This window comes from Simochromis diagramma, unplaced genomic scaffold (genome assembly GCF_900408965.1).
Source record: "Simochromis diagramma unplaced genomic scaffold, fSimDia1.1 OVJJ01000768.1, whole genome shotgun sequence".
Taxonomy (NCBI): Eukaryota; Metazoa; Chordata; class Actinopteri; order Cichliformes; family Cichlidae; genus Simochromis; species Simochromis diagramma.
The window spans coordinates 280,925-306,996 of record NW_024387035.1 but is presented as its reverse complement, the minus strand read 5'-3'; the positions used below and the strand labels follow the sequence as shown (position 1 = coordinate 306,996).

At 41.4% G+C, this 26,072-nt stretch overlaps 1 protein-coding gene across 1 annotated transcript; it reads right to left on the bottom strand.

Annotated features, from left to right (window-relative positions):
* Nucleotides 1-1,510: 1,510 nt before the first annotated feature.
* LOC120740762 (NACHT, LRR and PYD domains-containing protein 12-like) lies at nt 1,511-26,072 on the bottom strand (the record flags this gene model as incomplete). The annotated part of the gene is made up of 10 exons (XM_040043237.1): nt 1,511-1,525; nt 5,655-5,807; nt 17,696-17,869; nt 21,122-21,295; nt 22,814-22,903; nt 23,156-23,329; nt 23,584-23,757; nt 24,008-24,181; nt 24,385-24,558; nt 24,847-26,072. Coding segments are annotated over 9 exons (2,475 nt in total), but the record flags the coding sequence as incomplete, so codon positions are not given.

The window sequence follows — 26,072 nt, the reverse complement described above, 5'->3', positions numbered from 1 at the left end:
TAAAGACAGTATTGCATCCCATTTAGTGCTTTCATTTTCAGGTGTCTTGGAAACATTTCTCTGATTGCAGAAATGGAGGATATTGAGGTATATTTCAGTAACTGTGCAGGGATGTGGAGAGAAATCTGAGCCCTCAAAGCTAAAGCAGGCGACCACCATCAGGGCGTACATGGGGACGTGGCAAAGAGAGAATAACTCCAGGTTACACAAGACTTTGTTGAAGTGGTTCTCACTCAGATTCTTGGATAAGTACTCTCTGATGCCCTGCTCACTGAAGCCTTTCACTTCCACTCTGAGACAGTCCCAATCCAACAGGAAGTCTGCTGACTCCACCTCTGGTCTGCAGGTGATGATGATCTTTGCTTCGGGTAAAAGGGTCTTCTGTATGAGCTCCAGCACTGCAGACTGAGTTGATGTAGAGGGAACATTTGGTACTCCATCAAAAATGATGGTAACACTGTCAGCATTATCCTTTATGTCCTCTAAGACCTCATCGTTGCCTTCATCTGGTTCACAGAACACACTGAAGAGAAGATCCTCCAGTTTATGGACCTCTGTGATGTTGGGTGCTTCTCTCATATCAAAGTAGAACATGTAATCCAGACCTCTGTTATCTTTCTCTGACCACAGTTTCATCATCTGATGGACCACAGCTGTTTTCCCAGTTCCAGGTTTTCCTACCAAAAGGATTTTTCTTTCATATGTTTTCAGCAGTTCACTGGGAGAGGTTCCATGTTTGTCCTCAGGTATGTAGGCCTTGAGTTTTTTAGTGCGAACCTTCCTGCTTTTCTTGATCTTTGACTTTTTTATTTTGGATGCTGAAGCCTGTCCTGGTGTGTCTAACACAAGTGAAGTGTAGGACAAAGACGTCTCCTTGTTGAACAGGACTGCTTTACTTTGGATCCATGATCTTTCTGAAATCTTCTGAGCTTTAAATTTCAACTTTTGCTGGTATCTGTGACACGGGCTGGGGCCTGAAAGAAAAGAGGTGTAGGAGAAATTAATCAAAAATTAATTTAGGGATTTAACTCATGTGTCACTGAACAGCACTGCATATAAATGAGTGTGATCATGAGAAATCTTGCCACAGACTTCAGTTTGTTTAAAAATACCTTGTAAGTATGTTACATCCATGTTGGTGTCATCCTTGAAGGAAAAGCAGCTGATCCAATAGTTCAGGTCAAATTTGTCTCGTGAAGAGGAATCGGATGCTGTAATTTCCAGAAAAGATGGCGGCCTTTCTGTTCTTCTCTTTCTTGTTATGAAAATACTCCTGAGAAACTCATAGCAGGCTGCTTCCCCCTTTTTTATGACACGGTTCACAATTTCTCTGGTTTTGTCAAAGTCGTCACCCGCTGTCTTTATTTTACTGACTTCTTCCTCTGAGAAAACTTCTTCCTGGTAGAGATGCTCTACAATCCCTTTGAGCCCCTTTAATGTTCCCACCAGTTTGGGCTTGGCCCTCCTGACGTACTCCACAGCGGACTGAGATGTACAAGCCATGTTTCCTTTATTTCCTGGATTTCTGTTGAAAAAAATGTGGATTTAAACAAAATGTAATTCATTTCAAAGATTCAGACTAATATATAATTTTGATGTTGCTCCTGTTCCTAGCATTGCTAGGCTTTGTTTTAAATTAATGTGTCAAGTGTGTTTATAATTTATCCTCAGTCTTTGACTTTTAGTTTTTTTCAGCATTCTGGTTTTTGATTTTATTTTCTTGTCTTCTTTAAATGTTTTTTTTTTATTATTTTGCAATTAACAGCGCCACCACTCTCTTGGTGGCGCTGTCACTTGGTGTTCGCTCGCTCTGCAGTAGAGTATCACTTCCTGTTCCTGCTGAACCACAGTGGTGTTTCTGAGTAGCTTATGTGCTTAGCAATTTAATTAAAAACTTTTAGATACATTTTTTTTCATAGTATAATCTTCGCATGCTTCATCCGAAGCACACTCTCTGTGTACTCACTACCTGATTTATAGCTAAAGTATTCACTCACTGTGTATTTACTGTTTCGCTAGCTTAGCTTAGCTCTCTGTCTCTCTTCCACAGCATGTCTTTATCCTGTCTTCCTTCTCTTACCCCAACCAATCACAGCAGATGGTTGCCCCTCTTTGGGCTCTCACACTCTGAGGGGCCTCTGGATGTCTGCCTGGATCTCCTCCATGCCTGCTTCATGCCCTCATTGGAGGGGCTATCACTCCCCACACCCTCTAGCATATTGTTAAATGGAGAAATGTCTTAAAGCATTCTCAATCATCCAGGAAAGTAAATCTCCAAAAGTTGATTCTGTTCATCTGGACGTAGCGTTTTGTAGGAGAAACGTTTCATCATCCAGGTGACTTCTTCAGTCTCAGCTGACTGCAGGTTTCAATCTTATAAACAAGACATTTGCATAATGACTGAAACCAGCCCACTGAAAGAACAATGGGCTAGGAGGTCAGTTTCTTCATCATTAATATGCAAATTGTCATGACCATTGATCAAAGACCATTGATCAATGTGATGAAATGTTGCTCCCACTGAAAATGCTACCTCCAGATGAACAGAATCAACTTTTGGGTACATGGAGAAACCTTTTGAATACAAGCGCGCTCACGCACTTAAGCAATGCAGTTGAAAAATGTGGGTGCGCCTAACTTTTGTGCTGGTTTTCTTAGGCGCACCAGTGCAATCATGGCAAAAAGTTAGTGTAGAGCCCTGTAGATGAGACCTAAACTAAACACAACTGTAGCGACTTCCACAGTCGCTAGAGGTCGGGGATGGAGTCTGCCTATTTGCCTGACGCGCTGTCAACATTACGCAATAATGCGAGAGGTGGAATTGCTTGCTTGTTTATTAAAGTGCTTTGAGAGTTTACAGAGTAATGTGAACGGCTCCTGATTCAGACTCTTAAACATCACAGGCTCTGATGCAACAAGGGGAAACTCGTGGTGCAGCGGTCAACAAAAACTACGGCTGCAGCTCTCCTCTCAGTGAATGACAGACTGACCACGCCCTCTTAATTTCACCACTAGCACCCACGTGACTCCCGTTACACATCACCATAGCAACCAAACAAATGAAAACCCAGTGATCATCAAAATTCAATACATTTAGTTATGGCTGCTACAACAACAAAACCCTGACTAAATAACGGCACAAGAACTTAATATATTTCCAATATAACATAAGAAATCAGAAAATACAAAATAAACTCAAACAGCTGGGTCACACCCAGCCCCTGACAAATTGTCTGATTAGAAACATCTGGAAAAACACAAGAAGACCCTCACTGTTGTTTAACTTCCACAACTGAAAAGACTCTCAGCTGATCTGCATGTTTCATCATTTCCTCTTATTGTTTTTTACTAAATGTTTATTGCTTAGTGTTCAGTCCATCGTGTCAGTGAGGGGCACAGACCAGAGGGAGGAGAGCAGGTAATCATCATATCTGTGAGCTTTAGAGCAGACTGAAAATTACTACTTTAAATATTCATAGATTAGTTTGAATAGGAAGAAGAAATCATCTGTGGTTCTCATGTCATGTTAAGAAAAAATAATATTACAATTGTGTATTAAACAAGTAGATTTTAATGTGTATTACAGTCACTAACTCATCATGTAAAATAAGCCACAGAAATTAGCACTGGTTACACCGCACAGTGCAAAAGTCTTGAGCCACCCATGACATCATTATATTTCCCTTCTAAGGATCCAGATGTTCTTCTAATTTCTTAATGTCATAAGTTTCCAGGTTTCTTTGAATATGGTGTAAATGTTTGTTTCTTTCTCTGCCTGCTACAAATCTATTGTAGGATTTGCCCAGCTCGCCTCTCCCGGACAACCTTCCGCTCTAAGCTTCACCTCCACCCGCGTTAAGTAAGGCTGCTGCAATCTGCTGCATTGATGACCCCCCCTCCCCTTTGTGATGCTTAGCCCTCACCCTAGCACATGTGGGGACTCCTGGCACTATGGTGGCTCACTGAAATGTTTACTCATAGTACTGTTTCATCGTTTATAGCGTTTTTCTCACAGTACTGTTCATACCGGTTCCTTTAGTGCTTCGACAGCATCTCATAGCTTGTAGATAATTTCTAGTGATTCATTTTGTTTCATGCAAAGTGATGTGACTCCTTGTAAAAGAACATCCCTCAGAACTGGTTTTTAGGCTCTCGTCTTTAGTTTGTCTTTCACTAAAAGTCTTGTTTTCATTACTCTCTTTTGTCACACCTGACTTCCTGTAATAAACTTTGAGATCTGAGAGTTATTTATTTCACACTTGGTTCAACAGTTTCCCTTCATACACACACAAACTGTGATTTCCCTTAATATCACACTGCACCCCTGAGTGAACAGGAGCAGGAAGAAGAAAATATTCTTATTAAACCGTGTCCCCTATCTGCACTCCAAATGATATTACAAGTGGGCACCATCAACCAAGGAACACATTAACGTTTGTCTACAGTTCGTAGCGCAAACCACACAACAAGAATATAACCAGCAATATACCCCACCGCATAATAGCAAGGAGAAGAGAATGACCCCCAGTTAACTCACATTTCTTTCAAATTCATCATATTGATTTATCATTTTAAACATAGCACATTTTAAAACAGCGCATGTTTGTACAACTCTTAAAATTATAATGAGCAGTTCCACAATCTTATAACCGTTGGACTCATTTGTGTAGTCCTGCGAACTGATGCTAAAAATGATGTTTCCTTCTGTCCTCACCTCTTAAACAATATTTGTAACTTGAGGGCTAATATATTATTTTTAGCCTTATTTTGTCTGTAATTTCACTAAATCTTTCAATAGTTTCAATTTTATGAACAAATGATTCGTTTGTCCTCTGTATTTAACGTGAATATGAATCCTTTGTGTCACTTTCTTCTGTAATAAATATGGAGGTTTTATGGTATTTACATATGTATTCCCCCCAAATTTCTACACAGTAACTAAGATACAGGAAAAAGTATAAAGTATGCATCGCCTTGTAGTCTAATAAATCTCTAACCTTACCCAAAATATAAATGTTTTTAGCCATCTTATTTTAAGTGCTTCTGAGTTGTGTCCACTCCCTCGTTTCGGGCGTGACAATCTGTTTTATTTCTCCACTATTAAAAACACTCTGGGATAACAGCTGAATGATTACTGGTTGATCTCCGGGATTTCACAAAAACATTAAACAACAAACTTTCTTTACTGTTTTGTAATGTCTGTAGTTTCTAATTATTGCTTTTAAATCGTATTACTTCACTGCTTAAACTCTTCTGCACAAAGTTTGAACTAGGAAGTCAAAAACATCCGTGTTTGCCCTGGCCTTTGATTTGGTCACTTCCTGTAACCGTGACGGGAAAAACACGAACAGCTGTGTCTGTCAGAGACCCTGCAGTACTGTTAGAATGGTTGATGGATGTATTGATTGATTATTGTTATTAACATTATACATTTCTCGGTGTTACACTGTCTGCTGTAATGTACAATAATCCTTCCCCTGAGTAGCCCGGTATGGCCGACGCATCGCCGTAATAAAGGCAGCCATATAGATATGACCTATATATTTTAGTTTAAAGCGAAAATAACTGAATGTGACGATGTTATGAAACACACACTCGAAGTAACGGCGGGAGTCTGACCGCAAAACATCTTTAAAACTAAAGTGAAAACATACCTGAGCAGCGAAGCAGAGCCTCCGAGCTGAAGCTACTTTCATTTATAAAAGAAACACTTCCTGTAGTTCCTCCTCAGCTGTGTAGGTCCTGCTGGTGTCCACACGATGGCGCCATTGTAGTAGCAGACAGATGACACAAACCACTTCTGTGGACTTTGAAAATGTTTTCAGTGAGAAACGGAAAACATTAAATGACTGAAATAGAAAGATCATTCTATAAATACACTAACAACAATAAATAGCGTGATATACACAAGGGCACAATGAAAATGTGTAGTCAAAAGCTTCACACTGTCAGCTTTCACCAATACAAAGATCGAGCAGACGCAAAACGAGTACCAGCAAAATATCATTGCTCACTCACATTACTCAGTCGTTACACTGCACCGACAGTTTGCAGCTGCATGCCTGAATGTCTTCACATCACGAAGGATTTAATGTATAGATTTATTTTGACTTGTTATTAATATACTCTACTACTTGTTGTAGTTAAAAGAAGTCAAACTTGCATCAACACAACTAAATTTCTCTCCACCAGTCTAAACCAGTCCTACAAATATCTCCCAGTGTGGCAGCACAGATAACCACTGGTGTATAAGGTGCTTCTGAATTCACAATACTTTGATGAAGAACCTGCTGAGTAAACAATCAGCCTGTTATTATTGCTTCCTACATCTGCTTTTTGAAAACCTCCCGTTTAAGAGCCACGTCAGTGTATTTGTATCTGTTCTTGCTGCATCTTCATTGGTCTGTCTCTCTGTTGCTATCTGTCGTTTTGTCTCTTTAGCTCTTCATCTTTTTGTTTTTGTCAGTTTCTGTCAGTGAGCTGGTGAACTTTTGTGTGTCTGCTGCCTTTGTTTGTGTGTTCTCAACATGATGCGCCCCAAATTCAAGCCCTGCACATCTTGCCAGACTCCCAATCAGGAAGCAGAAAAACCTGCTGTCTCCGCTCTGGAAGTCTGTCCACCAAGAAAAGCTCTGACTTCTGCTAAATGGGCCAAACTGGGCAGAAAGTATACAAACACATCCTTATAGAATATGATGTAACACTATAATTCTGAAATATAGTGGGCCATGAAAGATACATCCAACTCATCCTGCAGCCTTCAATTGGAGCCTCCAAAGGATGCAGACCCTGGCTGCGTCCCAATTCAGGGTCTGCGGCCTTAAAGGCCACATTTTGAAGCCAATTGCATCACAGTGACGAAATGAAGGCTGTCCCAACTCAAAGGCTGCTCGAGATGCGGCCTTCATTTCCCTGACAACAACAGCAGACACGTGGTGTGTGTGCAGGTGTCTGCCTCTTATAACCACAGTGATTCTCCTGTGGTTTGAAATCTCACGTGATCTTGTGACGTGATCACGAGTCCACACACTAACAGGTCACCTCAACAAGAACAGATTCAATCCTAATGATTCAGTTACCATAGAAACATGAAATGGTTTGGTTGACAGCACATGTTAGACTGTTGTAAACGTCGCAGCCACACAGTCACACTTCCTGAGTGTTTCTAACATGATGGATGTGAAACACTGAGTGATGCTTCACCACATTCACACTCACAGCTCCTCTGTCAGTGTCTCAGCTATGCTGGCAGCCTGGAGTCACCTGTAACATGACTGTGGGCCGATGCTGAACTCTGACTCTTATATGTGTCTTATTAACCTCAGAGCTGCTCAAACTGAGGGAGGCGGGACTTACAGCACAGGAAGTGATGTCAGAATATAAAGGCTTTTAGTCCTGAGTGAGTGACAGGTTTGACGGTGACATGGATCTCCTTCAGACCTGGATCACAGTCTTCACACTAAACCCTTTAAACATCTTTACTCTGTTGGTTTGATCAGTAAGAACAATAATGTCATAAAACCATGATGTTTCCTCTCCTGATGAATATAGATCCGTGTAGATGAACCACTCAAAGGCTCCACTGAAACAATACCTCACATTAAATATATGATTATAGTCAGAGGGGACTCCAAAATAAAAGCACCTTTAAACCAAGTTCTTTCAGACTAAAAGGAGACAGGAAAGACAAACTGATCAGAACTTCCTGGTGAATCATGTCAAATAAAAGAAACTCAAACCTGTTTCGTGGTATAAGAGTTCATCCAACCTGCAGCAGTGATACTGAAGTCTGAACAACACAAAAACCAAATGAATCTGTCCATCAGTGATAATAAAGATCAGCCTGACATCAATCTGTAACATCAGCAGGACCAAGATCACTTCCACTGTGTTCATCACTGGTAGGTTAAACTGGGAGACAGTCTCTAACATGATGAAACCATAGTCTATGATCTAGAGCATCATAGTGGTGCGCAGGTTCATCCAGGCCACAGTGCTCTACACTGAACAAGTCAAACACCTGGACTTCACCCAGTTGGTGTCTTTGTGTCTTCTTTCTTCAGCTCTACAGACTAACACAGAGAACTGTTTCTAATACATGGCTTATCAGTACGTTTGAGTCCATCCACACAGCTCAATATGTTTCTACTAACACGTTCTACCAACATAGAGGTCAGAGTGAAATAATGAGGTGTTAGACTGATGTTCTGCCTGACACCAAAGAGACACAGGAAGTGTTTGATTCAGTCAGAGGAGTTTGAACTTATTGAACCACCTTTGGTGTCTATGATGGTGTCGTCTGTGGAAGGATGTGTGGAGCAGAAACAAAACCAGCCAAGAACAACACCATGAAGCTCATTTAAGAGAAATGGAAAGCTCTGGTGAAATAAACACAGTTAATCATTTTGATCCCATCAGGTCCTGGACCCCTGCTCTCTGTCCAATCACAGACTGAACACATCAGCAGGACCACCAAAGTCCTCAGATTAGTCCAGGGTCTGTCCTCAGCCTTTGAGAGCTTCAGTTACTCACAGTTAGACACACTAACAAATATGTCATCATCCATCTTCTTCTACACTCTATCACTGATCACTAAAACTAGCTAATTCATCTGGTGGACAAACATATGAAGTGCAGCATGAAGCTACAAATGAAACTGCTTCAGCTACGTGTATATATAACATACTATAAGCTATATAACTATATGTATCGTGTATTATGTAGGTGTTAGAGCTGGGGGTAGAACTGCTGATGGCCTGGTTTTCTATTTCTGTTCCCCATGGTTCACCAGCTCTCACACAACATCAGCACCAATGATCCACGTCCTCATAAACCTCTGAATCAGGTCCTGAAGCAGTGACGTCCTGAGTGAAGACCTCACTGATCACATGACTCTGGTCACCTGACTCAGTGTTTCTGAAGCAGTGTGCTGGGTTTTTAAAAATACGTGGCTGCTGCCTGATGTTGGGCCCACAGAGGAAGACGACTCACTCACTCTTCTTCACTTCCTCCTTAAACATGTGGAAGGAGAGCAAAGTGCTGCCAGACTCTTATTTCTGACAGGAACAGAAGAAACCACAGCAAACTGGTCCAGTTCTTCATCTTCATCACAATCTGTTTATTTCTGATGGTGTCATCAGTCTGAGGTTTGAAGTTTCCATGTCTGTGTGATGTGTGGTGTGAAGGCTGCTGGTTAAACTGGGACTCACTGTTTAAAGCACTGAGTGCTCATAGAGAGATGCTCCATGAGTCCCAGTACAGACTACAAACATAGTGGAAACTTAGCTTTGATATCCACACACTCTGCACGTCTGTGAGTAACTGTGATGAAGATGTGCAGAGATCTGTGTACAAACAGGAGAAAGACTGTAAAGACTCTGTGCTTCTAACAGCCTCTGTTAACATATGTGAGGCTGTTTGTTGTTGTTGCCATGGAGCTTTGCACTGTTTGGGTCAGCAGGTCATGTGATCAGGTTTGTTCTGCTGGACGATGGTTCAGTGTCAGGGTTTGTTTGCATTCATCAATAAATATCTAAATAAATCAAAGACTCCATGTTTGTTCTTTCATCATGTGACCTCTGCTCATCCATCTCTGTGTGTATCAGGATACATTTGGTTCATAATACACGAGTCAGAGAAATCAAAGAAAAGACAGCGTGATGTCCTGTATGGACAGGTGGAAGGAACCAAGTCCTCAGCTGAAACACTCATAGAAGAGTAGAGCTGTAGCAGGTGGTGTGAGGAGGAGGTGGTGTAATCTAGTTAACGCAGTACTGAAACACTCCAGCAGAGGGCGCTGCTAAGTCCTTATTGTAACACAGTTACTGTGCATTCTGATGGCTAAAGATCCAAACGGGACAAAAAAAAATAAAAAAATAATAATAACAGGAAGCCAATGAAGGGAAGCCAAAACAGGATAAATCTGCTCTCTCTTTCTAGTCCCTGTCAGGACTCTTGCTGCAGCATTTTGGATTAACTGAAGGCTAACCATTTCTAAGTCACTGTGGAAACACTGATCAAAGTTAAAGTCTTGATTTGAAACTCTGATTAACTACATGGGCTCACATGGAAAACCACAGGCTGACATTAACATTAAAGTACATGTAGAGCTTAATGCATTCCACTCCGTTTTCCTGAAGTGCACATCTTACAGTGCACTTTTTACAGCCTGGAACAAACATTTCAACAATATGACTTTAAATCTCACATTTCAAATACACTTGATTGATTTGAAATATTCTAATATTATAAGATGATGAGAGGAAAAAGGTTCATGTCCTAAAAATCAAAGTTCATATACATTGCAGTCAGATCAAATGCTTTAATACTTTATCTACATGTTGATATTTGTGTGCTCCCAATTGTTCATTTTTCCCTCTTTCACAATGAAAAACAGAGAGACTGAAAACATCTGGATCATTTGACTCAAATCAGATCTATTTTGTACAGTCACAAGTCCCAGCAGTGTTGTAGCTGGATAGTGTAGTGGTAAGACTATGCAACTTGGGAGTGCGAGGCGCAATTCCAGATTCCCACTTGGTAAGTCTTAGAATGGTGTGGCTACGTCTGCAGCTTTCACTACATCTTGTACCCTGTATGATTGTGTGCAAGCTTTGATTTAGCATTACTCCAGCTGCCTCCCTCTTCCCGCTCCACCACAACCACCCACACATGCAGGGCCTTGGAGTAGGGGTATGTCACCAGGGCGCAGAGGAGGCTACCACCCCCCCTGTCCCCTTCTGGCTGCCTCTGCCTCAATTTTATCCCACAACTTAGACATTCACATTACTCACACTCTCATTACACATACATATAGGATCTTGGGGGTGGGCACGATACACGGAGTCCAAAGTACCATCAGGGTGTACACCCCACCCCTGGCGTCGTTGCCCACCTCTCAATTTTAAATACACGTAGACATTGAGGGCTAGCAGGAGGGACCATGCGCTTACCTGCTGCTCTCTGGCAGGTAGCTCCATGCCCTCCTGGGTTTTAAATGCACCTTAGAACACACATGCATCAACACTACAATGAGCGGGTGGAGGGAGGTTTGGAGTCTTCTCTCACCCCCATTCTCTGCAGCCTGCTGGAGCGGGGGGGCTAGGAGGAGGAGTTGGCCGTCCGACTGCGGTCTGGGGTGTGGGGCCTCCCTGCTGCTGCTGAGTCGGGGCGGTCTGCCTCCCCCCACCGCAGGGAAAAGGGTAACACCACCTGGGTCTGGGTGCAGTTCCCCCCTCCAGGGGCAAGGGTACCTAGACCCGGTTTGTAGAGTACGCTTGGGGAGTGTGATCGTGTGTACAGCGTCTCTTTATGTCTGTCTCCACGTTGGTTGAGTGTGGAGTAAGTGCATATGAGAGCATGAGGGTGGGAATGGATGTTTGTATCTGTGTGTGCCTGTATTTCTGTGTCTATATGTCAGGTTGGGTGTCAGGCGCCACCTCTCTGGGGACATCTCAGGCCCTCCAAGGTATGGAGGCCTATCTCCCCCTACCACCACTTCCCCTGCCAGTGGCGGACTCCCTCAGACATCGGTGCGTTGGTGGTTCTTTGTGTCCGGGGATGGGCGTCCAGGTACACACCGGCTCACTCCTTGGTGGCTGCTTATCGGGGCCTGGAGCCTGGGGCTCGCTCGGGCCACTTCGGAGGTGGGGTGCCCCCGGCCTCTCGGCCTGGGGCTCGGTCACTCAGGCACGGCTGGCTGCCGGCGGAGCTCACGGGCGCGTCACTGCAACCCCCCCTGGCTTCTGCTCCGCGGCTGCTGAGTGAGCCCTCATCTGGGACTCTCCTCAGCTCTTACTGGGACAGTGGCGCGGCTGCCCCTCTGTTGGTCTTCCTTGGTCTCTTGTGTTCTGGGGGCCTCTGGATGTCTGGAGTCTTGATCTCCTCCATACCTGCTTCATGCCCTGGAGGACGGGGCTGCGGCCCCCCCACACCCTCTAGCAGATCATTACATGAAGGAACCTTTTAAAAAAACAAGCGCGTCCATGCTCACAGGTGTACACACGGGTGATCACACACACAAACTACACCCTTTTTGGCTCCTACCTCAAAGCACACTGTGTTCTGTTGATCTTACGTGCTGCACAATAATGTTTAATATTTAATATTTACTGTCATATTCCCATATATCATTGTGATGTTGTTTATTCTATTACTCTTGTTCTCTTCTGCTTGTTTTCTTTTTTCTTTCTCAGCAGGTGATCCAGGTGATTGATATATGCATTTTTTTTCTCTCTGCCCGTTCTGTTGGTTTTTGTCTTTTGCCCTTCTCCCCCGTCCCTCTTCTCAGCTGTTTCTCTTTCCCTCTTTCTTTCTCCCCTTCTTTCCCCCAGTCAAGTCTGTCCCGTATTCAGTAAGTGAAAATAAAATAAACAATAAAAGGTGAATCAAATGGACCATTACGGCAAGGCTGGGATGGTCAGTTTGGTGAAGTAAATCCGTTGGGCATCTTTCTTTGCCTTTAGACAATAATTCTGATGCAAAAGAGCCAAACGGGACAGGCCAAAAAAAAAAAAGGCATTACTATATGATAAATGACTGTACAAACCAATCATTATATATGTACATGTTATTATTTAAAGTGATATTTTAACATACTATTGTGCTGGAGCCGAGCTCACAGTTTGAGATGGACATGAATATATCATGTTAAAGCTACCACGGAGTATTAGGGCCACATTAAGATACAGAAATATTGCTGAACATTTGGAGAATACTGTGGAAATATGGAGATGAAAGTGAAAAATCTATCTGGAGAAAAAAGTGGAATTGTGCAGATTGCAGTTGTTGTTTCAAGACTCTATAAAATGCCTTGTGTAGATGAGTTAGTGAAACAAACTGATCAGTCATCGAGTGATACAACATCCATCTTCTGTATTGCATGAGGGTGGAACCATCGATAACCTTGCATCTGTCCATGACCAGCCGTTTCATTTTCTACAAATCCACCCAAATTTTACAAGCCTGTGTCTTTTCTCCTGATTTTTCCTCTTCCTGAACCATCTTTTCAACGTGCTTATACTGATCACCGCATTGTGTTTATGAGCTCAAAGACAAATCATTGGACACTTTGGAGGCTTTCCTCCACATTTGGGCGGTCAGCTGTTGCTCATAACTTCCTATGCTTGCTTGTGTCAGGTAGAAACCGGAGCTGTCGTTTCCCGACAAAAAATCGTCTGAGGAAGCGAGGAAGACGTGCGGGCAACCAAGTGAGAATACGGAAATACAGGAATATCCTTGATTTTGCGTCCTGCTCGGGGCTGCCGATGTTGGATGTTTTAGCTAAAACGGGCTTCGAGTTGAGTGCATGCCTTCCCCGCATGGTTTTCATCAGGTCGCCGAGCTTTCCTAGAACATGTGAGTGACCATCTCATTGTCCCATGGCTTATGATAAAAGGTAAGAAGTCTCGGGAAGTGTGCAGGGCGAATGTGTGCCAAGTCCCTCAGGATTTAACCAGAGATGCTTCAGCCTCGCCGATTAAGATGACCCTATTAAACTGCCGTTTGATCTCAAATAAGGCATTTGCCCTCAATGATCTTTTGATTAGGAATAACTTGGATTTTAAGTTCCTAACCAAAACTAAGTGGAATATGTAGTTTCTTTTTTTTTTTCATTTTAATGAACTGTGCCAGGCAGACCGTCATTGTCTAACCACACTGAATCTTTCAGGAGATGGAGTTGGGTTGGCTGTTAATCCCCATGGATTAACATGGACATTACATGGCTCACTAAGTGATTCTCTGCATTTAACCCATTCACTCAGTAAAGCAGTGGGCAATCATTTTGCAATGTCTAAAAATTCTAGATAAAGTGGCTCGTCTTAAAATCAGGAAAGCCAAAACTGTCTAAAGAGCTTGGAAAGAAAAGCGTCTGGACTTCTTTAAGTTGTTTGAAGGTGTTTCACCTCTCATATGAGAAGCTTCTTCAGTTCTAGGGTCAAATAGTGCAGAGTCCCAGATTAAAGCCCTGTGGGGGTGTCCCACCGAGAGGGGCAAAAGGGCCCCCTAATGATACTCTACCTAATCACAGGAGCCCAGGTGTGAAAGCCAACACTGTAAAATCCTGCCCTGGTTTACAGAAGCTATCCACAGCTTTAGGCAAGTTTGCCGTAAAACCTGTATGTCTAAGGCTTCCCCAAATCATCTTCAAGCAGTCCAAAATGCTGCATCAAGGCTTTAACCTGCAGTCATAAATTCTCCCAAATCTCTCCTGTGTTAAAATCCTTGCACTGGCTTCCGGTTGGGTACAGATATAAGTTTAAAATTTTTACTTTTACATTTAAGCCCTTACAAGGTGAGGCCCCCACTTATATCGTTGTGATTCTTCAACCTTACTCTCTATACCGGATCCTTAAATCCATTAATAGTGGTCTTCTAACTATTCCACAGACCCGTTTGAAAACAAAGGGGGATCGTGGTTTTCAAACCCCAGCTCGTACACTGTGGAACAGTTTATTCCCCGCCCCCTTCCCCCCACTATGCACCACTGACTCTCTGACTTAGACAGGCATTTGGTTAACTTGGGTTACTTACTACTTACTTGCCTCTGTGCTTCATGTTCTCTCTGTCTCCCCTGTCAGCCATGTCCCCTTATCAACTTTGCGTTTCTATGCCTGTCTCCCGCTTCCTGTTATCCTTTGAAAGTCTCGTGTCCTGTGTTCAGTGTTTTGAGTTTTGCTTTTCCTCTGTGTCATTACATCTGATTAGTCTGAACTGTGTTTCCACCTGTTCCCAATCCTCTTGTTGTCCTGTGTTTGGTACCAACACTTCACTGAGTTCTTTTGATTCCTCAGAGGCATCTGATGGAAGACAAAACACTGCTCAGTAGACCATTTAACACTTTATTTCTCTTTCTTATTACTTCATGAAGGGAGATGCGTCTTCCATGACACGTTGCAGCGGATCTCAAAATGGTGGTGTGCCCCTAACAGTTTTATTACAGAAGCTCTCTCATTCTAGTCTAAACAGTGTCTCAGTAACTTTCCACTAGAAAATGCTCCCCTGTTATCTGCTTTTCCCCGGCAGGCATGAGCGAGAGTCTACAGCATTCCACTTCCCAAGGACACGTAGTGTAATGCCTTTATTTTTCAGTGCTGTGTCCACATAATACTACACTATATGGTTATATGGCATTTTAGTTAATATAAAGCATAGAATTAAGGCACTTCAAATAATTTAATCCCAACAATTGCCTGTGTATTTCAGTCCTTAGTCTTCCCCATTTGTTGTCATGTTGTGCACCCTTACTGCTGTGTGTTTCCCTCGTGCTCCTGTCTAAATCTGTAGTTTCCACCAATAAAGCTGATGTTCTCAGTTAACTTCGCCTGTTGTGATTCCAGCATTTGGGTCCTACATCCTACCTGCCACACAGCCAAACCTTGACAGTTCCTTTAACAGGAGGACACTCTTTACATTCAAGTCAGCACAGAGACACTGAGGAACCACTACGATGAGGCCAGAACCCAAACCCAGGATAAAGAGTTGAGTGAATGTGGTGTTGAAGTGTGGAGGTGGAGATCAGAGTGTCAGAGGAGACTCTGTAGAAGGACAGAGTGCCAGCAGGACAGTCCACATACACTGCTGCTTCTGTTAGAGACAGAGGAGGAGGAGGAGGAGGAGGGGATGGATGTTTCTCTGTTATTGTGACAAACAGATTCAGGACCATCATGAGAGCAGATCAGGCACCAAGACTGATCATTCCCTCCAAACAAACAGTCCTTACAGCGTCCCTTTCTTCTGATGCTTCTGTAACTCACTGATATATCAGCCCATCCTCTCCACTCAACCTCCCAGTAACAGCGACCAGTCAGACCATTTCTACACAGTAGCTGATAACAGTTTTCAAATCTGTCTGGATGATCAGGATATGACTGAATCTCCTCCACATGTGCCACCTTCCTGTTGTTGTCAGACAGTTGGATGTTTGTGTTCACTGTGTTTGTGTCGATTGTGAGTTGACAGGAATCTGATGGAGAGAACAAACACAATCCAGCTGCAGTTATTGATCCATCATCTGTTCATTGATTGGTACTTTGATTATGACTCCTGACATCAGAGATGTGAATGTGTGATGTGACAGTTTGAAGATGGTTGAATGTGTGCTGCTTTGTTTTCATGAATCACATTAAAAACACACTTACACTTCCTCAGACCTGGTGTCAACCATCGGACTCCAGCAGGCTCCACCCTGAAAGGAGGAGGGGGGTCAGAGCAGCACAGTCTCTTCCAGCATGCACACATGGACATTACATGGCTCTCATACACATACTGTCAGACTGTTACTGTTTTCACAAATAGACTTCAATAATATGTTCCATTTCTTACTTCTATTTCTATATTTCTACTTCTATTTCTTACTTCTTGTAGTGTCTGTTTTTGTTACTGTTTTTACTGGAACACTGTAACCAACATAATTTCCTCTAGTGATAAATAAAGTATTCTGTTTCTGATGATTCTGAATTGTCACAGCAAGAAATCCAAGTCAGTTATGACTGAGGATGCTACTATTATCTCCAAACACATACTGAGAGGATGTAGTGTTTGATGGAGACCTCAATCGATAGTCCCTTTTCAATCAGTACCTTCTTGGATCGTCTCAGTACAGTTCATCAATGTTTTCAGGGTTTTCCATTAGGTACCTGGTGCTTTTTTAGTACCCATTCCGGTTCTGAGCGATCCAAGCAGGTACTAAAATGTAACATTATGAGGACTGCATACAATTAGCTTTTCAATAGTGATACTCGATGAGCCCCTGTCTCTCTACTGGTTTAGGCAGAATTTATTCAGTCATAGTTTAGTCTGTCACCTATATTCAGTGTTCAACACTGTAGCTATCTGATAACTAATACATTCTAATTAGAAGCAGAGAGCATGTCCAGCCTGCCATGCTTTTTCAGTGGTACCGTGTATCTGTGCTTAATAGGAATCAACTGTAACTCTTATCATCATTTGTAATCTGGTTTCTCTTTGATGGATTTTCTGATCATCAAAAACCTGCATCAAACTTACTTGTAGATTCTGTTATACTTGGGTTTCTTATATTTCTGTTTTTCTCAGTTTCTCGTGTTTCACAGCATTTTAATAAATCATGATACATCAATGTAATGTTGCGTCCCCTATTAAACATAACTGTGTTCAGCATTCCACACATTCAGATAATGTAATGATTGCGTAGAAGTAACAAAAGAAAAATTCAATATTGATAAATGGTAGATGAGGCAAACAGTTTCTGATTAGCTCATAAGTGAAAAGGTAAGAAACATATCTACAAGAATAATTTCTTCTAAATAGAACGCAACATAACAGTGTGTATGTGTTAGTACCCGCAGGGAAATCTCTGCTCTGCATTTAACCCATTCACCCAATGAAGCAGTGGGCAGCCACCAATGCAGCGCTCAGCGTTCAGTGGAGTCGAAACCCCAAGCTTCTGATCATGGGGCCACCACTCTACCTACAGAGCTATCCCGCCCCTGAACTGAGCTACCCCCCACACCCACACCCCTGCCTAATTTGGCAGTTTCAAGACAGATTTCCCTCTATCATTTATGAATTTATCATCCAAGTAGACTAGTATTTCTTTTCTGAGTAAAGAAAAACCTACTGTGTGTGGTTGCTCAGATCATGTCTGTGGGACCTGAGTGAAGGACACATAAACTGTTTCCTCTTACTCCTCCTCTATCAGACATTCTCTCCATACCTGAGGGTGTCCAGTCTCCAGCCTGGATCCTTGAGTCCAGCTGAGAGCAGCTTCATTCCTGAGGTTCCTGGATGATTGTAGCTCAGGTCCAGCTCTATCAGACGGGAGGGGTTGGAGCTCAGAGCTGAGGCCAGAGAGGTACAGCCTTCCTCTGTGATCAGACAGCCTGAGAGACTGCAGACACACAAAACAATACATCTGTGAATAATTAACCAGAACTTTTAATACTTAATGCTCAGGAGCATTTCTAAACTCAAAATATCCTGTCATCTAAAGGCCAGGAAACTGTTATCCATGCTTTCATATAATCACGTCTTGACTATTGTAACTCTCTCTATCTAGTCATCTGTCACTCAAGCCTTTCCCGCCTGCACTCGAACTCTGCGCTCCTCCAGTCAGATGCTTTTATTAGTTCCACGCTCCCAGTTCAAATCTGAAGGGGACAGGCTTTCTCCATTGCCGCCTCGAAACTCTGGAACAGTCTTCCCCCTTTCATAAAATCCTCTTCGTCCTTGGAAGTCTTCAAATCAAATCTGAAGACCTACCTATTTTCCAAGGCTTTCGGATCTCTCTGACACCCCTTTTATTCTGTTTCAGCTACCCTGGTCTTTTATCTCATTGGATGTTGTTTGCATGTGTAGACACGTATACATGTATTTTATGTTCACGTATGTGTGCTTGTGTGTGAATGTGTACATTTTTGCATACGTATGTGCATATTTGCATGTACACTTTTTTTTTTTTACAAAAATATATGGATGTCTCACAATGTTTCTATGTTTTCATCTTATTTATTTTAATTATTAGTATATTTCTCTGTTCAGCACTTTGGCTGACACCTGATGTCTTTTAAATGTACTATATAAATAAAGATGACTTGACTTGACTTGACTTGACTTATTGGGGAAAACAGGATCATCACACTGTCTTGGAACTCTGGCATGCAGGCCATTTTGCTCAGTCTCTTTCTTATGGTGGACTAACACCATCCTTAACTGAGGCAAGTGAGGTTTGCATTTCTTTCAATGCTGTTGTGGGGTCTTTTGTGACCTCTTGGATTAGTCATTGCTTCATTTTTGGGGTATTTGCAGTCAACCAGTTGCTACTCTTCTATGTTTTCACCATTAGTGGACAATGGCTCTCTCTGTGGTTTGCTGGAATTCCACAGCTTTAGAACTGGCCTTATAACCTTACTTGATATTTAAATTTCTTTGAAGATCTGAAAAGTTTATGTGTGCCCAATGTAAAAATAATAAGAAATCACAAAGGTGGCAAACACCTTTTCACAGACGATAAAAGAAGAAAATAGAAAGAAAATAAAGAAACCCCAACAATCCACCCGGCAATAACACACTTCCCCAGCAAAATTTCAGACAGGTGAGTTACATCTATGATGATTTTTTTAATATACATTTATTATGAAATAAGTGTAATAACTTCATAATTAATCAAGAGAGAAGTAAGGTACAGAATAGGTGGAGGTGAAGAGAGGCTAGGAGGCGGAGTGCTCTTTTAACATGTTCTACCATGGCATAGTTAGGAAGAGAAATGGAGCATGAGTAACTTTGACGGAAGACTATGTGAATAGTGTTGTGGAGGTGAGAAAAGTTTCAGACAGGATTATGCAGCTGAATTTAGAAATGATGGGGGGATGATGAATGTTACGGAGGCAGAGCCTTCAATTTTCAGGCCACTCTTCTCTGGAATGGCTGTAATTGGAAAAATCACGATCAGCTTTTGTGCTATATATCGGTTGTTAAATTTAGCGTGGAAATACTTTACAAACATTCAGAGATGAACTTACAGACTTGCTTTACTTCTCTGGGATAGCTTTCTCTGATATGAAATACCATTTTGGAAGCAAGTAGCGAGGCTCCAAATGCTTTCAGTGTAAAGTAACTCCAGACCGCCGACAGGTCTCGCACGCCACAGGCGCTCTATCACGTGACGCATTCTGGTCTGACATGCTAAGGTCATGAGCTGGGTTACGCCATGTCGCATGTTTTCTAAGTTGCTTTTGTGCTTAATGGATCGGATTACATTTTTTATTCCTTTCTGATATCCGATCAAGTAATTTAGGTCAGCATCGGACTGATACCGATACATAATATCGGATCGGTCCATCCCGAGTTGTAATCATTTTCTAGATATTTAAATTTTCAGAGACAGTCAGGCTTTCATTAATTACTTGTATGCCCAGACAAAGGCAGCTCTAAATTTGTATTTATGAATCCCAGTTAGTGCACATGTACTGTTTGTGAATGCTGCATAATATCACATAGAAAAAAATCCTCTTATTACCTTGCACAACTAATGTGATCATTTAGACAAAAATCTCCAAGAATTTCTTTCATGTCAAGCATTCTAAAAGACTGTGAAATGGAGATCCCATAGAAGCAATATACAGATATATTAATATACCTGTATATTGCTTGTATATACAGATATATTAACCCTTTAAGACCTACCATAGAACCAAGTCTGCCAGAGCTTACTATATATTTTTACATGCTGTAGTGCCATTTTTGGGAGCATTTCAAGTTGCTATACATCAATACAACTGTTATAGCCCAAAATTTAATAACATGGATGTATTAAGTCCATAGTAACTACATAAATTGCAAAAAAAGTGCAATGAACTACAAAGAAATTAAAAGTTGTTGTTTTTTTTTGTTTTTTTCACATAGATTTCTACTTAGAGAAATTTAAGAGGTTTATCCTTCAAAACTGTAAATACAAAAAAGTTGCAAAAAATAGTTTACAACAACAGGAAATTTATTTTGAGTGTCTTCATAGTTTTATTTTTGAAATACACCAATTTTTATCTACTGTAGAAAAAAACGAAAATAAATCGTATAATGTAAATTTGCAAAGAAAACAGCATGTGCATCAAACTAAACTATTTAAAGCAGTGCAATTTGAGTTCTAAGCATCCCAGAAACTATTCAGAAAAGGATGAAGTAAAACATGACTTTTAAAAACACCACTATAGGCTTACAAGGCCTATATGTAAAAAAAACGACATTTTCCGCGAAACGATGTCACTTCCAATTTTGGGCAGGTAATGGCGGACATGCGATAGTTCTCTCTGACGTCTATGTCAATGTAGGACGTGTTATGACCAGCTGATCGGATCGGCAAAGCGGCAAACTGTGACCTAGGACAAGCTGATGGCATAAGATATAAGTACAACTACTCCAGTTTCATATGCAAAAAAAATTATTGTGCTAGCTTACGTGGTTTCGGTTCTACAGGGATTTAAAAATAGTTACACAAAACGCAGCGTGCCCGCTCCGACCGGCTTTAAAGGGTTAATATAAATACAATCTCTGTCTTGTTTTGGATATGGCGATAAAGTTCTACATGAGTTAGATTTTTGACTAATGGTATGAGTCAGATTTTAAAGTAGCATGAGTGAAGCCTGACCTGAGAATTTCCAATACACATTGTTGACTTCTCACTCCATCACACAGAAGCTTCACTCCTGAATCCCGCAGATTGTTGTTACTCAGGCCCAGTTCTCTCAGACCAGATGACTGAAAGCTGAGAACTGAGGACAGAGTTTCACAGATCTTTTCTGAGAGGTTACAGCCACACATTCTGAAAATATATTAACAAGACGACAAAAGACACTGGTGTTAAAGTGTGTTCAAGCTGCAGCGAATACTTAATATTTGGCAATATTAAGTTTTCTTTGATAAATGGCTATATGAATTGTATTTTTTTTATACCATATGCACTTATACAACCTCATAACATCTGACTTGTTTGTATGGACAGCTTGCATGTTTTGGAAGGAACTATGAAAGCTGAAATGTATATAAAGACTTTAGAGCAACATATGCTTACCTCCGGATGACATCTATTTCAGGGAAGTATTCACCAGGGCAATGCAAAACCACATACTGCAACTATTACAACAGAATGGCTTCGTCCTTCATTGACATTGTGAGGAACCTTGGAGTCATTTTTGACCAAGATTTCTCCTAAATTGGCTTCCCTTCATAGGCTCGCTCTTAAATCCAGAATTGAATTCAATATCCTGCTCCTCACATTCAAAGTCTTAAGGAATCAGGCCCTTTCTTATCTTGATGACTTTATAATACCATATCACCCCATTAGAGCAATTCGCTCTCACTCTGCAGGCTTATTTGTTGTTACTAGAGTATTGAAAGTAGAATGGGAGGCAGACCCTTCAGTTTTCAGGCTCTTCGGTGAAACCACCTTCCAGTTTGGATTCAGGAGACAGACACTACCTCTACTTTTAAGATTAGGTTTCAAATTTTTCCTTTTTGCTAAAGCATATAGTAAGGACTGGATCAGGTGACCCTGAATCCTCCCTTAGTTATGCTACAATAGTTGTAGGCTGCCGGGGGAGTCCCAAGGACTCAACATGAAACCCAACATGAAACCCAAGGCACAAAACATGCAATCTTGAGTTTGTTCAAAGGTCATAACTGCATTTACTTTCAGAATAGAAATTATGTTGTGTGTTCAAAGAGCACATGCTTTTGCTCGTGACACATAAGTACACCAAAGTGCTTGCTCATATGAGGTCATATAAGTGTTGGATTTTTTTTCTGTATGTATTATTGTAGGGTCTACCTTACAATGTAAAATGCCTCAAGGTGACTGATGTTGTGATTCGGTGCTGTATACATTGATAAACTGAACTGAATCAAATCGAACATATATTATTGTGCAATGGGAGAGTGTTTAAATTTAACATTAAAATTAACAACTGCATTGATTTAGTAATAGAAAGGTTGGACACTTGCGGGACAGTCACTGAATCTGTTGTTGCATTTGGAGTATCCATCTCACAGTGCAATATTATAAAAGCAGTCAGACAAATATACAAATATTAGCTGCAAGTCCTGCCAAAAGTAACCGTGTTTGACTGTGATCATTACTGCTATGACTGTTACTGACAGTAATTGGCATGCACCGGACAGTAGTGTTTCACTGATATTTCTCGCACATTAAATTATGGCAGAAGGCATAAGCACATAAATTGTTGTTGCATTACATGAAAAACATCGCAAAAATGACCACAACCTCTTTGCATCAGAGTCAGGCAAATAATTGGACAGAACTTGAACACCAAAACACCACAACCTTGATGCCCAGTCGTCTTCAAACTGTTTTGGAAAGAAGAGGAGCTGCGACACCATGGTAAACATGGTGTTTGTCCCAGCAATTTGAGACCTGCAGCAAGCATCACAATTGAAAATTAGCTCATTTTGTGCAGGAAATTGTAAATATCTTACTTTAAACATCTGTTCTGTTATTTAAGTTCTGTCATGAGTGAAATATTTTCTTATGTGAGTTGAAAGTCTTGGTTTTGCTAATTTTATTTATATTTTAAAGAACTGACACACAGATGAAATACTAAATTAGCCTTCTTAGTTGGTATTTTTATCAGCTATCAGAAGAAAAAAAAATATCACTTGACCTCACCTGACAGTTTGCAGTGCACAGTCTGGCCTCTCTAGTCCAGCCAACAAAGGCTTTGCTCCTAAATCCTTCAAGTCATTGTTACTCAGGTCCAATTCCATCAGAGTGGAGTTCTGGAAGCTGAGAACTGAGGACAGAGCATCACAGCTTCTCTCTAAGATGTTACAGCCACTCAGCCTGAATAATTATGAACAAAAATACAAAGTCTATCAAAGTGTTCAAATACATTTTTGTACAGTGAGGAATTGCTAGTGTGGATGTTATTTTGTGTTGTTCCAAGATGGGTATTAGTCATGATTACTCTGTGTGGAAAAGGGTACAAATATTGCAAACTACTGTGACTTGGACTGAAGTGGTCAGAATATAAAACATAACAACATATGATTGATGTTTGTCTAGTTGGCTAAAATTAAACTTGATTGTTAGCTGACCAGAGTTTTTCTAGTTTGCAGTGTTGGCTCTTCATTCCAGTAGAAAGAAGTTTCACGCCAGAATCCCGCAGATTGTTGTTACTCAGGTCCAGATCACTCAGATTAGACAACTGTTTTCTGAGAACTGAGGACAGAGCTTCACAGCTTTTCTCTGAGAGGTTACAGCCACTTATACTGAAATAATTATGAAAAAGGAGACAAGGCTGGTGTTAATGTTTTTTTTCTAGATGCAGTGAGGAGTTACTCATTATTTAGTTAGTCCATCCAGGTTGACTGGATGGAATTATTACATCTTTATAGTCATTTGGAATAAGTAAATAACAAACAAAAAAATAAGTTGCTTTGATGTCAATTGAAATCCCCAAAATACGGATATCCAAAATATGGAAAATATAATTTAACACAGAGTATCCCTTAATCTCACCTGAGTTTTACCAGTGTAGAATGTTGACTCTTCAATCTAGCAAACATAATTTTCACTCCTGAATCCTGCAAGTCATTGTTGCTCAGGTCTAGCTCTTTCAGACTAGGCGGCTGGCAGTCGATAACTGTGTACAAAGTTTCACAGCTTTTCTCAGAGAGGTCACAACCACTCAGTCTGAAAATGGTGAGTAAGAAAGACAGATACATTGGTTTTAAAGTAAGTCCATGGACAAACACAATATTTGTTTTGAATATTTCATCACTTGATTAAAATCCCATTGCTTAATGTTAAACAAGTCACCTAATTAGCTTCAATTCTTTTTGGTTTGTACTGTCATTTGAAAAGAAAAGAAAAAACATTTTATCACTTGATCTGACCGGAGGCTTTCCAGCTTAACGTGAGGACTCTTCATTCCACCACACAGAAGCTTAACTCCTGAATCCTGCAAGTTGTTGTTGCTCAGGTCCACTTCTCTCAGATTACAAGACTGGGAGCTGAGAACTGAGGACAGAGCTTCGCAGCTTCTCTCTGAGAGGTTACAGCTACTTAGTCTGAAAATTTATGAAAAAGAACAAAAACACAGTCTTCACTTTTAGTCTTCATTTGATTTGTATTGTTTTTCCCTGCTCCTGTTTGCAGAAACCACACCATGTGCTACCTTCTTCTACCATCAAACTAAATGTAAAAAAAAAAAGGTCTTTTACAACACTGGAGTACAATCCAGCCTTAACCTGACATACACCTTTGTCTGAAGGACATCTTGTATGACATGACCATGCTTTAGAGATTCACAGAATTATATTTTTAAAAAGTAAACATATGAGCAGTTATTTACTTACAGAGCTTTGTTCGAGGCTTTGACCACTGGCAGCAGCCTCAGAAGAGTCTCCTCTGAAGCAGAGTATTTCTTCAGGTCAAACACATCCAAATCTTTTTCTGATGACAGTAAGATGAAGACCAGAGCTGACCACTGAGAAGGAGACAGTTTATCTGTGGAGAGATTTCCTGATCTCAGGGACTGTTGGATCTCCTCAATTAGAGAACAATCATTCAGTTCATTCAGGCAGTGGAACAGATTGATGCTTTTTTCTAAGGACAGATTGTTTTTGATCTTCTTCTTGATATACTTGACTGTTTTCTGATTGTTCCGTGAGCAACATCCCGTCCATGTCAGAAGGTCTCGTAGGAGAGATTTATTGGCCTGCACGGAAAGACCCAGGAGGAAGCGAAGGAAGAGGTCCAGGTGCCCATTTGGACTCTCTAAGGCCTTATCCACAGCACTCCTGTGGAGATATTTTGAATTATTTTTCTTCCTAAATAATTTAGACCACTTGGATGCTGTTTGTTTGTCTTCTACCAGGTTGATGCCAGAGTTAATGAAGGTTAGGTTGACATAAAGAGCAGCCAGAAACTCCTGAACACTCAGATGGATGAAACAGAACACTTTGTTCTGATACAGTCCTCTCTCCTCTTTCAAGATCTGTGTGAACACTCCTGAGTACATTGAGGCTTCTCTGTTAGCGATACCACACTCTGTCAGGTCTGATTCATAGAAGATCAGGTTTCCTTTCTGCAGCTGATCAAAAGCTAGTTTTCCCAGAGATTCAATCATCTTCCTGCTCTCTGGACTCCAGTGTGGATCTGTCTCAGCTCCCCCATCATACTTGACATTCTTCACTTTGGCCTGCACCACCAGGAAGTGGGTATACATCTCAGTTAGGGTCCTGGGCAGCTGGCCTCCCTCTCTGATTTGCAGCGCATCCTCCAGAACTGTAGCAGTGATCCAGCAGAAGACTGGGATGTGGCACATGATGTGGAGGCTCCGTGATGTCTTGATGTGGGAGATGATCCTGCTGGCCTGCTCCTCATCTCTGAATCTCTTCCTGAAGTACTCTTCCTTCTGTGAGTCAGTGAACCCTCTGATCTCTGTCACTCTGCCAACACACCCAGGAGGGATTTGATTAGCTGCTGCAGGTCGTGTGGTTATCCAGAGACAAGCAGAGGGAAGCAGTTTCCCCCTGATGAGGTTTATCAGCAGCACATCCACTGAAGTTGACTTTCTAGG